The sequence below is a fragment of the Amphiura filiformis genome, chromosome 6 (assembly GCF_039555335.1).
Source record: "Amphiura filiformis chromosome 6, Afil_fr2py, whole genome shotgun sequence".
NCBI lineage: Eukaryota > Metazoa > Echinodermata > Ophiuroidea > Amphilepidida > Amphiuridae > Amphiura > Amphiura filiformis.
In genome coordinates, this window is record NC_092633.1 from 19894636 (window position 1) to 19909399 (window position 14764).

Genomic DNA, 14764 nt, shown 5'->3' on the forward strand with positions numbered 1-14764 from the left:
ATGTCTTTGAATTTTTCACTGTTGATTATTAAAAAACAATGTTATCACTTTCAAGAAGGCAAGTGTACTGGAACACCATTTGTCTTTGCATGTAAGTGTGTATAATTTGATCTAAATGCTAGTAAATCTTCTATAGCATATTTCCTATCCCAGCAAACACAAAAATGTTTTTTGCCAGAAAATGTTTAAATAACATTTAGAAAACATTTTTGAGACCTTCAAGCAAAACATTCCAACAAAATGTTTCCATGACCTTCACATAACCCGACATTTTATTTTTACCAAAACCAAAAACACGTTTATAACACATTTATAACATTTTAAAAACATTTTTGTGTTTGCTGCCAGAACTTATGTTAAAAATGTTGTTAGAAAATGACAAGATAATCGATCCAAACCACTTTGTGTCATTTGTCTATTCAAAGCTTTTAATAAGAGCATATGTGACAGGATATGATGTGAGCTGTGACATTAGAGTTATTGTCATTATTATCACAAGAATACTTGACTGCAAACTGATGCCTTTGGCTTGGTTGGACCAGATCACATTACATAAGCTAGCTCAGGATAACATTAGGCACTGTAATTGGTGGTATACTCTTTTGTGAAAATGTGTACATGCCACAGAATTAAAACCAGAAAACCAGGACCCGATCGTCATCTTCTATCATGCATTAAGCTGAAATTGGGGGTATTTGGTTTAATTTGGAATGTGTATGAGACAATCATTGTCATGTGAGAGCAACATCGCATAATAGACGTATTTAAGAGACACACTTGATATGAACTGTATGCGATACCTAAACGCTTCAGATGAGATACTGAAGTGTTTTCCTTCGTTTCCGCGCACCGTTGGCAAGGACCTGAATAGCTTCAATTTCCCCCCATATCTGACGGCACTATTTTATGTGTAGTATAGGGAGTCTGAGTTCTCTGCTTTTAATTCTGTGGTACATGCTGAAATGTTAATGCATACGGTACCTGTTCTAGCCTTGAGTCAGTTGGTCTGTGAATAATCAGCGGCTTTGTGATAGGCTGTGATGGCATCTTGATCTTTAACCTCTCCCCCTATATTGAAACAAATAATAAATGCAAATATTATGTCATAGATGGTGATCTGCTTTCATATGAATTCATGTTAGTTTTGATAGCATCAAATCAATAGATTCAAAACCACTGAAGTTTGAGGAAATGTTATTAAAAAAAAACCCACTACAATAACTGTATTCTGTCAATGTTATGTGATACTGAAGGAAGGAAACTAATTGTGAACAGTTATCTTAAAAATAAATAATTGCATGTAATTGTTGATAAATTATGCCATATGAAATAATGTACAGGGCTGTGTGACTTTCTGAACCTGAACTTGTGTGTCTTGGCATACAAAGCATGTATTGAAATAACCTTACTAAAACTATCATTTACAGCCAGATATATCTCTACATTATTTGCATATAAAGATTGGGTGTGTGGCGTGGCAAGTATTCATGTGGGGGGGGGTCTAGGGTGTGTGTGCATACATACCGGTCTAGGGAATGGGTTATCTCTAGCTGTTCTCAGCAGGAATTCTACAGCTTGCATAGACATTTAGTGTATGAGGGTGTGTGTGTGGGTGGGGGTGCATACATACCGGTCTAGGGAATGGGTTATCTCTAGCTGTTCTCAGCAGGACTTATACAGCTTGCATAGACATTTAGTGTATGAATGTGTGTGTGTGTAGAGGGTGTGTGCATACATACCGGTCTAGGGAATGGGTTATCTCTAGCTGTTCTCAGCAGGACTTCTACTGCTTGCATAGACACCTGTCTCCTCTTCTCAATCTCATCAAGAAGTTCATTATACAATTGAGCACATCCAATAGGACTCATAACACAATACACCTCTGGAAGCCTTGGACCATCACCAGGAGGCTGAAAGAGTGAGAGAAAAAGAAACAATAGTAATAACATATTATGAAGGTGGGGTGCAATCTGAAGCTAATTGTTTGGTATGTGTGTGACACAATCTGATCCAGGAGGTAATGTTCAAAATTGAGCGATTTATAATCATTAAATTACACAAAACAAATTCTACCATTACTGAACATTGTTAGCATTTTTGGTTGCATGATTACGAGTTTAAACATTTCCAATGCCACCTTTCTTATGAAGGCCTAGTTTATTGTATTTTGTCTGTATTTCAATTTAAAAATTGCTGCTGATCCTATTCCGTCTTATATGGCAAGAACCCTAAAGACCTTATAGGCCTATTCAGTGATTTACTCATCAAAATTCAGATTTTGGCACCTTGGTCATAGATGTGGTAACATAGCCCACTAGTGGTTAAACCAAAAGCTGCACATTAAAGACAAAAGTAGACATTTTACATGAATCTGTAATTTCTCTAGAGATTAGCTACATGTATTTGAACAGGGTTTCATCTTCATCAATACTGCTGTTTTCTTAGTTTTTTGTGACATTTATTATTTTAAAAATACCTTAAGGTTGGTCTGAACCCTGGAATTATGAAAACTTTCGGGCCTCATAACTGCTAAATTATTAGTCTAAAGAATATAAAAGTATACATTTTTAGAATGGAAATGACTTGATGAATTTATCTGTGAGGTCCAATTTGGGCCAAAATGCTCATTTTTGGAGGAAATCCCAAAAAAACAGGGTTTTTGGCCCAAATTTTTTCGTGCAACGTAACAAAAAAATTGTTTGGCCAAAAATTTTTTTTTACGTTGCACGAAAATATTTGGGCCAAAAAACTAGATTTTTGGGGATTTTCTCCAAAATTAGCATTTTGGCCCAAATTGGACCTCACAGATGAATTCAGCAAGTCATTTCCAGTCTAAAAATGTATACTTTTATATTCTTTAGACTAATAATTTAGCAGTTATGAAGCCCGATAGTTTCCATAATTCCAGGGTTAAGACCACCCTTAATGACATTTCCTTCACTTTTTTCAAATTTTTACACTTTCGCTGGGATCATTGAATGGGCGTTTAACTGCCTCATGTCTCTCCAACACTGTGCAGCTCATCTTCTTAGCATCGCAAACTGCTTGTGTCACATATAATGGCAGGAAGACAAGACAGTGAATGAAGCAAATAGAATAATGGATTAATCAACTTGTTTATTGATAAATTGACCTACTTGTTAAATCAAGTAATCATGGCATGTTGCTCAAGTCCAGACCCTAAATGGTATACAAACCTTGGAAACTGTAATTTATTGGCAGTAAAGTTGAAAGATTGATTGATTGATCACATTGGGTGACAAGTCATTTTCCCTCAATTTCCTACTATGTGTCAGCCTAATGATGTCCCAAAATAAGTTCTATTGCAATTTTACTCATAGGTTTTGCCAATTATTTGTTCAAGAAGGGATGCGAAATTTGCAATGACTGTGAAGTAATGCACAAAATGTTTGATATTCATATTTTGAATGGGAGGGTTGATATTTTTGAATAAAATTTGTGATACAGGCATGTGTAAGATGCTGATGTCGACATCTACACTTTGATCACCCTTATAACATCGCGGATTAATATCAAAATATTTCATTTTGATCATTTTCTTGTGACATCTTGCAAGAAGCATCAAAAATTACTGATTCAAGTCTTATACTTTGTTTACTTTCTTTAACACACAAAATTTAGACCAGACAGGTCAACGTATAGCACTCTTAACGTGGGTCTACTTATCAGCGTAGTGGTAAAGCCTAATATTTCCCGCCTATTATGAGGTGATCAAACTATATGTCATTTTGAAACACTTCGAATCTGTTAAGTATGTCTTTAACAGTTCCACCTCTTTAATACTGATCTCTTTTATACAGATTCTCAGTCACCCAGCTGAATAATTTTGGAAGTTTTGCATAAAACATGTTTGCAACAGCTACACCCTTTATTTCTATGCCTTAAATAATTTGGAAGTCATTTCTTTATAATCTGCAAAACTGTTCACAGAGCATTAATATTCAGTACTTTCCTGTTACAATTGTAGTACTTTAGACAATCAATACAGAATTGCACCTAATTCTCTCATCTGAATTTTTCACTTAACCGTGGAGTCCTTGGTCTCATCATGGCCAGATAACAAGAGGTTGGACTGGATTTTCATTATCATTATATAGATGAGGTGACCTCAATGTTTATCAACAAAGGCTAGGGACTGGTATACCGATATGCTTGAGTGAACCCTGTGTAACCACTACACTGTTCAATAGACTTATTGTGATGTGACGGGAATTTTAAAAACACGAGCCCTGAACAAAATATGATGCGTGCGCATACTGCCAGGCATTGACGTCAGAAGTCAACTCATCTATAGAACCTAAGGTAACCATCCCAATATTTACTAGTAACATGGGTGTTTCACCTCAAGCAAAAAAATAATGCAAAGTCTAAATCGATAAAGTTTTATTAATTTCAGAGTAACTTTCTTGAACCATAAATTTAGGTCCTGACTTTGGCAACAAATAAGATGGCGATCAAAACCATTCTTGCCAATTCTAAATAATTCCACACAACATAAAATCAAGCTATTTGTTATAATTTCTTTGGTCAAGACCAAAAAAGGAGAAAATCATTTATACAAGCAAATATGTACTTTGAAAAAATATAATATAGGAGAAGCATAGCACGTAACCACATCTACAGTGTATCCATTAAACTTGGATTTCACCCAAGCTTAGGCAGATGTATGATACTACTAATTATTAGTCATCAATAACAGTTATATCCAAAATATATAAATATCTACCTACTCAGCTCTATTAGGTCAGCTACAAATGTATATTGACCTGAAAATGAAATATGTGTGTGTGTGATCACTGCATGGTTAGCATCATGTTATACACATACTTTATTTTAAACTTATGTGTTAGAAATGGGTCATCAGTAATTTAACTGCCTATTACACAATCTACTGTCACTTACTGAGATCATGATCATTTTTGCTTGTCACTTATGGACCATTTTACAAGGCATATAGAAGTAATTAAATGCATTTATGCACTTCTAAGGTAATAATACAGTAATTTTAGTTGCTTTTGTGAAGTTTTCATTTTGTACACCAAGACTTAAGTGGGATGCCTCTTGCCCAATAATATAGTGGCTACATTGCCTCTTAAATACTGAAGACATAGTGGCTCTGAAAAGAGCTGTTATAGCCAGTGTAAATTTCCTACCTTAGATTCAGTGGCTCTGACAAGAGTCGTTCAAAAGGACTCCCCTTGTCCACTTAAAAGTTTTGTTTATAATATGTGCCCTTTCTTACCAAACATTTGGTGGCTCTGAAAACAGCTGTTCAGTAAACTGCATCCAATCCACAAATATAAGAGTTTTGTGGCTCTGAAAAGAGTCTTTTATGGTAGGTTCCCCTTTTCTACTTGGGATTTGGTGGCTCTGGAAATAATTTTCATTTTTTTATTTTCAGAAACAAATCACATATATTTGAATATGTGTTCACTGGGTTTGACTGAGCAAGAACAAAATTAACTCACCAATAACCTGCGATTATATCCATATAATCTTGATCCATCAACACTGGTCAATACAAATGAGTAACTCTCACTGAAATGAGAAAAATAAGACAAATTACTCATTAATAAATCACCAACATATACGTCAATAAATTACAAACTCTTCAGCATCGAAAATTACTTGTGCTGTGGTTGTATGTGATGCTCTTTCCTGGCTAAATGTAAACCACTTCCCAAATGTTTGCAAAATCTTGACATTTTGTCATTAAACCATGCTATTTTTGGGTAAAAGTATAAAAATAAAAGCTTTGTGGTAGGCCCGGAGGTAGGTCTGTATCTATTTTTGAATAATGTGCCATTGGTCAGAAAAAAACTCAGACACATCATTCATCCATAAAGGATACACACAACCCCGGGCATACAGCATTACTCTCTATTTCTTTAGGTTGAAGTGTTACCTAGAAAAACCAAGTAAAAAATTCTTTTTATATCCTAAAGAAAATACATTTGTGGTTTTGTTATCAATAATAGATATTTATATATAGATTGCATGTATAGCTTTTTAAGACACCATGCATAACATCTAATACATGCAATGTTTTTTCTTGAACCATGCAAAAAAGTTTTTTTGCTTTACACCAGGGGTAGTCAACATGACAAGAAATTTGCTGTGTGGCCCTCAGATCCAAAAGTTTCACTATCGCCCTTTGCATGGTTCTGCCATCTTACAACCAAAACTAGCTTCTCCCTGCGAACGCATGCACAAAAAGAGCATTTTTATTCCTTGCGCTTTTCTAGCAATATGACAGAAGGCTTTTGCAAAGCATTCATGGTAATTAAAGCATGCGTTTGATAGGCGTACGTACACACAATACACACTTTGCAGGTAGAACCTCGTTTTGAGATTTCCGTGCAAATGGCAAATACCCTGCTATATTCAATGTCATCAAAGTACAGTGTGTATTCTATCAGTTGCTTTTCATTGAAATAGCGATATGCATATTACGTAATATATCCTGAATTACCCTCTGCAATCACCAAAATAAGAAATTGACCAACACAATCAACTTGTTTTTAAAAACTTTGTTCCTATACTGGGAATGTTTGTCCTTGTGCCAGTTCCTGTTCACATTTTGCTATCTCTTTCAAACCATTGTGTATCGTAGCATATCTTCTTTTCAGGGTTGTGAAAAATGTTGCAAACGATGTAAAATGTTTGTTTGCTAATTTCCGAAATCACATGGCAATCTCCAGCAGTACAGAAATAATACTGGCATGTTTGTGTCTATGCATATTCTATTTTTAATCTATATCATTAATTTAAATTGCTTTGAATTATATTGAGATTTGCAAACAAGTTATTAACTTGGGAAGATATCAGCATGGTCTGGGTTAATGATACTTCCTATTTGATTAGACGACCGACCCTACAGGTCTGTTAATCTGTTGATAAAGTACACTGTACTATGACATGACATAGATTAATGAAAGCACAAACGCTCTAAAACAATGAGAAGCTGCAAATGGCTTATTAAAGAACTTAGAATATTCTTACAAACACAGTAAGGGACATTCACTATTTCATTATTTTTAATTTGTACTCCAGTAACTTGGGTTTACCTCAAGTTCAGTGATGTGAATTCATTTTTGCTGTTCTGCTGCAAGCATGCAGACAAACCGCCCTTGTAAGTGTGCGTGTACAGTCTGTGTTAATTACGCACATAAATTCATACCTTCGTCACTACCGAATTTGAGGAGAACCAGTCTATAATGGTGCATCCTTCCTTGATTTTGAATAATGAACTAAGAATCACTCAACTTTAATTTTGATCTACCTAAAGAAATACTAAATAATATTTATTTTAATAAAATCAAAGTTTGAGTTCCCAAATGACGGTTTCACCCTCTATGGATGACAGGCATCTTTACATTGATTTTAATTCATCTTTAACTCTTTCTTGCTGGACAAATCCCGACTTTTCAGGGTATAATACGGTTAATACCAGCCCAAGTGATGATCATGCCTGTCCTTTTAAGATGGGTGATCTGATCGACAGCCTCATCCCCCACCTTTTCCTATAAAAATGAAGATTTTGGCATCAGAAGAAAGCTCACATTTTTCTCATAATCCCAGTGAAATTTTAGGACTAAATTACAGTCCGTTTAGATGTTATGAACGAAAAAGTGATAGCCTCATCCCGAATGTGGTATACCACATGCTGTTCTATGGGCCATTGTGAAACATATGTTTTTACTTCTAATATCAAAACAGCTAGTGTGATTTACCTCAAAATTTGGCAATTGGATTATTTTGGTAGAGGCCTCAATGTAAGGTGCAAAACATAATATGAAAAAAATCTGACCACCTACCTTCCGGTACCTTTAAGATAGGTGAAACCACCATAAAGTATTTAAAATAAATCTTAGTTATATATCTACCAACCAACCTGCTGAATCTATTTATTGATATCAGCTCCCTAAATGATTTATCTGAATTCATTTTACCAGGTGTCCAGACTTCACACCACACAACATATAATAGTAACTATGCTAGATATGGGAGCAAACCGATTTATCTGAATTCCTTTTACCAGGTGCATGCTGGATGTATCTTATTATGTTGATTACATAATAGTAATCTAACCTATTCATAGCAACTATTAATTGATTGTATTGACAAGATTAGACTAAAGAGTCCAGACTCAAAACCACACAACATATAATACGATTGTAGATCTGCCATATTGAATTGACACAATGCGACCAAAAAGTGTATAGTTTTTATTGCCAAAAGTCACAGCATGTACAGCACACGGGGGACTGTAAAAATCGCACCAGGCAAATTGGCACGCTACAGAGCCTGAAGAAAAGATCCCGCGAACCACAAATTGACACACATATGGGCGCTGCCATGGGGTGCTAACGGCAACGCTGGGGTCGCTGGGGTGCTAATGAACGCGTCGCCAGCTCAAGCGTCCAACGCGATCCGTAACGTGTATAGGGCGCATTCAAGTGCGACTACGCGGACGGTAGTTCCTGGGTATGCGATTACAGGGTCAATGGCCGCTTCCACGCAGTAACATACTTCTGAACTGAGTGTCAGGGCCCTGGTACAGTGCTTAGCACTCATTACTGTCACAATGCATTACACATAAGTCTACAAGTCTAACAGATGCAAGGTGAAATAATCTTGAGTACCAGCTATTTTGTCATCCATAGTGACAATCAAATATGGCAAATTTGAGACTCTCTAGTGTAACCTATACTATACTAGAAACTTCAAGTGAATGAACGCAGCTTTCTACAGCTGTACACAATCCATCGTGTATATCACGTATTTCAAACTACGATTCGAATGCATGACCTTGGATGCAATAATTCAAATATTAAACAATCACGAGAGTGTTGGCATGGTTGGATTCACTTCTGCTTTAAGCACGCACATGCACACCCGCTGGTGTACATCATGCAGTGCACATGATATGTCAGGCTGTGTTTATTCAATTGAAATTTTGTGTGCACCAGCTCTTACCTGTTATACTGTTCAACTTTGGCCCATTTGAATGCATCTGGGAAGCAGAATAATGGAATGGCTCGTAATTTATCATTTTGACTGTCACTTATCTGAAAAACAAAAGGCAAAATAAAGAAGTTGATAAAGGAAGTCATTCTCTCACATGGTATGGGTAAAGGTATGCTCTGGAAATTATGAAACGCTCTGATAATGTTGAGCCTTTGCATCGGGGCTTGAGCCTTTGCATCAGGGCTTGAGATTGGAATTCCAATTTCTTTTCTCACGAAGTAAGGGCTAAGAGTAAAATTGTACATTTGTGTTTGGGAGTGGCCTTCTCTCCTTTTCCTTGCTATTTTCTTCCATTTCTTGCTTTGTTTATCAAAGCTATCTAGGCCAGCATGCATTTTATTAGCCTACACTGGCTATCCAGGCTTGTGTATTTTTGGGTGGGTGCGGCGTGCCGCACCCACCCTGTATTCTCTGACTATTGACCTACTTTTTCACATGCCGCAGTGTTGAGAAAATATTCGTGCCGGTTATATCCCAAACACCCACAGAGGTGATAGTTTACGGCGAGTTTTGTAATTATTACTTGATTTTGATATGTAAGTAATACGATAAAGTCGTCATAGGCAGTAATGTGTTTGTATTAAAAGAAATAACAAATATAATTATTTTAGTAATAGAAATACTATTTGGAAATTGCAGCAAGATTTGCAGATGTTTTTATTTGAACAGTACCAGTTCACCAGTTTTCCTAGTTTTCCTAATCTTTGGGCTAAATTAATAGCATCGTGAAAACCAAACAGTCAATTAATTTATGTCAACATTTCCTTGTTTGACATCGCATGCAAACATTATCTTATTTACATAATGGTTTTGACCTCGAGTCATGAGTGGTGATTCATTGTTTAGGCCAAGTAAAATAAATAACGTGTATATCGTCCCCGCCCTCTCCGATTTTTGGAGATTTTCAAATATTTTAGTTATTTTTCCTATTTGCTTCCTTACTTTGTTTATAAAATTGTTGTGATGAAATGACATATTTAGAAGTTCTTGGTTATCATTTATAAACACATTGCAAACACTTTCTTCAAGCTAGGGGTAGGGCTTTGGGGAAATAACAAAAATATTAGGGGCCTCCCCGATTTTATGATGTGTTGACAAACATTTGCCATTGCAATTTTACACAGAAATGAATGGTAAAACAATAACACGATAACAAATAATAAGGACCTCCCTCACCAATTTTTGAAAAAGTCCGGACATATACATTTTTTTTTACTTGGCCTTAATTGGCATACTCCTCTAAATATTTTACCGCAAAGTCCTATGGTGGAGGGCTATTTTGTTGTGTAGTCCTACAAAGGTGGGTGACTAAAAAGTAGCCTGTTGGTACATGTTTTACCGTACAGTCCTATGGTGTGGGTTTTTATTTTTTATTTTGTTGTCCTAATTGATTGCTCTTAGTTCGTTATTTATATAACTTCAAACACAAACCTTCTTAGGGATGCACCATTAGATTCTCAGGGTGGGGTAGGAAGTTTTCAAACAAAAAAACTTCACCCACTTCATGAGCAAAAAAAAAACTTTCCCCACCAACTATAAAAAATAAAAACTTTCCATGACCCCAACTTCCTACCCCCTCTCAGTATCAAATGGTGCGTCCCTTAGTTAAGTTCTTTCAATCAAAATTTCACTCCTCTGCTAATGATGACAAGTGATAATCGAAGTAATACTGCATTAGGCCAAATACAAAAATAAACATGTTTCACGTCCCCTCCCTCCTTTTTGGAGGTTTCTTCAATTATATTTTTATATTTTGCAATTCAGTTATAACTTGTTAAAAATTATGTCTAGGGAGTTGAGATGCTTTCTATAGCCTTCTCAATATACAAGAAACAATTTGGAACGTTTCAAGATCATTAGAGGGGGCCTACCCCTCAGAACAACAAATAAAAAAAGGCCTCCTCCTTTTTGCAGGCATTATTGTGCACGCTAAAATAGCTCTAAATATGGGTATTTACATCGATTCTGCGATACAAAATAAAAAGGCCCCTCCTACTCCTTTTTTTCAAAAACCTGAACGTGAAACATGTTTTTTATTTTACTTGGACTTATCAATATGGAACTACACCTTTATCTTGACAATTCATTTGCTCGCCCTATTCCTTTTAAAGGAATTTTTATTTATTGTGAACTTGACTTACTCATTCTTTCATTTCTCTTGACAATTTTTCATTTGCCCACCCTATTCCTTTTAAAGGAATTTTTATTATAGTATGAGCTTGGAACTGTCCATGGATTTTCCATGGATTAGCATGTGTCCCTCACGGCCCAACCTGGGTAAACAAACAAATAGCAAATCGGACATACGGTTTTCAATACATCAACTTATATTTTCTTATTTTGTTTATTTTTGTTCTTATTGTTTTGATCAATAATCAATAGTTTATAAGCTAAATGTGAGTAAAAAGGCTCATTAATATGTACGATAAATAACTGTTTAGGGTACTTTTATTTTGCATACTTTTGTCTTGATACTGGGTCAAAGTTAAATTATCTTTAAAAGTAGAACAGTGTGTTAAAGATGTCAAAGCCTGGTCAATTCGCAACAAGCTGATGCTAAACGACTCGAAAACTGAGGTTGTATTTTTTAGCTCAAGATTTGTGAAATCAGTGCCCTTTCCTAAGATCACGATTGGAGATTCTAGTATTGACATTGGGACCATGGACAAGACAATTGGGATGAAAGATCATGTCAAGAACGTTACCCAATCAGCTTCCTTTGCAGTATATAGGATCGGCCGTTTAAGCCGATACTTGGATCGTCAGTCTACAGAACGCCTGGTGCACGCATTCGTTTCGTCACGTCTTGATTGCTGCAATAGCCTCCTTTATGGACTCCCGGACTATGAGATTGCAAAACTACAACGCGTACAGAATTCAGCAGCTCGGTTGGTATCTCGCTGCAAAAAACGTGATCACATCAAACCCGTTCTTCGCGAGCTCCACTGGTTACCCGTGCAACAACGAATCGAATACAAAATCGCACTTCTCACTTTCAAGGCCTTAAACGGTATGGCACCTTCATATATATCTGAACTTATTTCGGAGTATAAACCCAATCGCTCTTTGCGCTCATCTTCACAACATCTTCTTCGTCACCCGAACTCTGTAAATACCATTTACTATGGTAATCGGTCATTTTCTGCAGCTGCACCTAAGATCTGGAACAATTTACCATCTGAAACTTGCGACTCAACATCTCTGGCCAAGTTTAAAAAATCTCTAAGACTTATTATTTTAAATCAATGATTGTGTAATGCTATTTCGTCATGTTTTATAGCTTGCTCTCTGATTTTGCATACTGCATTGGATGTCCTGCCGCCTTGTGCGTGTTTTGCCTTTGTTCTTTTCTGGTGTTTCCCCGTGCAGTATTCATTTTCAGCATGTTCAGTTTGTTTCTGAGTGTTCACTATGTTTTTTGCACTTGTTGACTCTTGTCTTCATGCGCCCTTTGCCTTGTGCATTTCCACATGCAATTTGCTTAGCGTACACTTAGTGCATATATTTTGGTTTTTTTCGCTTTGATTGCATGTTTGATTGTTATTGTTATGACTCTATATGATGTTATATAGGCTATATTTAGTTCTTCATGCTTTATTCTGTAGTGTATTTATAACATGTTTAAGATGTATCTCATTTTCAACGACTTCACTCTGCATATTGCATTTGTTATGTTCCTGTTCCATGCTCGCTCTCATGCCTTGTGCAATATGCTCGGTGCTGTCATGGTTGTTTTGTTGTAAGTTTGATGCCCATTTTGACGTAAGTTTTATACTTTGATATTAGTTTTGTGTGCTATGCATTTCAATGGTTTGGTATTTCACTTTGTATGTTGCATATCTTAGTCTCATCTTGATATTTGCTCTCGAGTTCCTTGTGCAATTGTGCAATATGATTTGTGTATTTACTTTGTTGTTTTTATAATATGATACATTTGTACCATTATTTATACTAATTAATACATGTTATATCTTGTTCATACAAAATGTTCATCATACCATGCATTTTTCAGACTTCACCTTGTTTATTGCATTTGTTTTTTGTTTCTCGTCTTTGCTCTCGTGTGCCTTGTGCAGATTTTCAAGTGCAATATGCCTGGTGTTGCATTAAGTTTATCGCATTGTTCGTTTGGTAGGCCATATGTCATGTATGTTGCTTTTTGACTTTTACTCAATATATTGCATTTGTCGGTCTTGTTCTCGCTCTCCAATGCTTCATGCATTTCCCTCTTGCAATATATTTTGTTTCAGGTCTTTTATTTGATTGATTTATTGTGTATCTTTTGCTGATTCTGGTATTTTTATATATACATTTGCCTTCTAAAATATTGTTTTTATGTCTTTTAATCCTAAAAATCTTGTACATTTATATCTTTGTTTTATTGCTGTATAGCGCTTTGTGATCGCTTGATGTATTGCGCTATATAAAAATAAAATATTATTATTATTATATTATGTATTACAATGTGTACAATTTTCAGCAGAGAACTTCGTAAATTTGGCGCATTATGGTGTATACGGAAGTGGGATTCTGGCCAATTGAATCATATCATCATCACATCGGCACCTCATTCACTGGCCAAGCTGCGTAGCAACGCATGACCTTGTTCTTTTTACGTGATAATCAGACAAGGCAGATTGGACATCAATGAAGTAATTTGCTGAATGGTATAGCCACCTTCAAATTTGCATATTTGCATAAATGTTAATTATGTAAATGTGCAATTATTCCTGATGAGAAGAAAACTGGAAAATAGCTGCTGAAGTAATAGTACAAGTACTTACCTCATAGGGAAATCTCTTTATCTCGTATGGCTCGTGCCGCCTTGTATCTTGGTTGAACTTCAATGATACTACTACAACATACTCAAAGAGTTTGGAATACTGCATGGTCTTACGGTACCACTCCAGACTGCAGTAGACTGATGTGCGTCTCTTCACGGCTCGCACATGGGTCAACCTTTTCTTTAACACTGCAGAAAAATAAAACAAGAATGTGACATTAAGTACTTGAATGACTTGAGAGTTAAAAAAATGCTCAGTTTTGGAGAAAATCACAAAAAACGTTACAAAAAATTCTTGAGTAAAATCTTTTTTTAATTAATTTTTAGGTAGGCAATGAACTACATTATAGATATAAATATCTAGGACCTGTTTTTTTAATTCTTATCAACTGTACCATTATTTATTATCTACTTTTAAAAAATTAATAAAAAAAAATTATGTTTCCAAAAACAAATTGGGTCACAAATAGTTATTTTGGGGGGATTTTCTCCAAAAATAAGCATTTTTACCCACATTTGACCTCACAGATGGATTCATCAAGTCTTTGCCATTCTAAATATTATACTTTTATATACTTTAGACCAACAATTTAGCAGAAGTTAGCAGGCCTAAAACTTTCCATGATTCCAGGGTTAAGACTAACCTTAAGACATTATAAATATTATGATAAATATTTTGGGCATTACCCCCCCTGTTATCCCCCTCCCAAGAAAAATCATGCACCATGGGGCGGAAATGACACCCTTTATATCAAGCCTGGTATCTCCTTTATAGAACCTATACCAGCTGTATTACTATTAATATATGAGTCCAAACACTGCTAGGTCATCATGCTCCCCTCTGACACACCTTAAAGGAACTGCATTCTATGCAATTTCTGATTTGATCAGTAATTTATTGACTGATTTTTGATAAAGTGGATTTCACCT

The 14764-nt window shown here is 35.7% G+C and overlaps 1 protein-coding gene across 3 annotated transcripts in view; it reads right to left on the minus strand.

The window, feature by feature from the left end:
- LOC140155124 (uncharacterized) overlaps positions 1-14764 on the minus strand; it is a 101785-nt gene that overhangs the window by 31804 nt on the left and 55217 nt on the right. For all 3 annotated transcript variants that reach the window (XM_072177834.1, XM_072177832.1, XM_072177833.1), the window contains 5 exons: positions 13836-14023; positions 9001-9092; positions 5490-5559; positions 1740-1910; positions 982-1068 (listed from right to left, as the gene is read on the minus strand). In XM_072177834.1, the coding sequence (XP_072033935.1) occupies positions 982-1068; positions 1740-1910; positions 5490-5559; positions 9001-9092; positions 13836-14023 (608 nt within the window). The remainder of the gene's footprint in view (positions 1-981; positions 1069-1739; positions 1911-5489; positions 5560-9000; positions 9093-13835; positions 14024-14764) is intronic.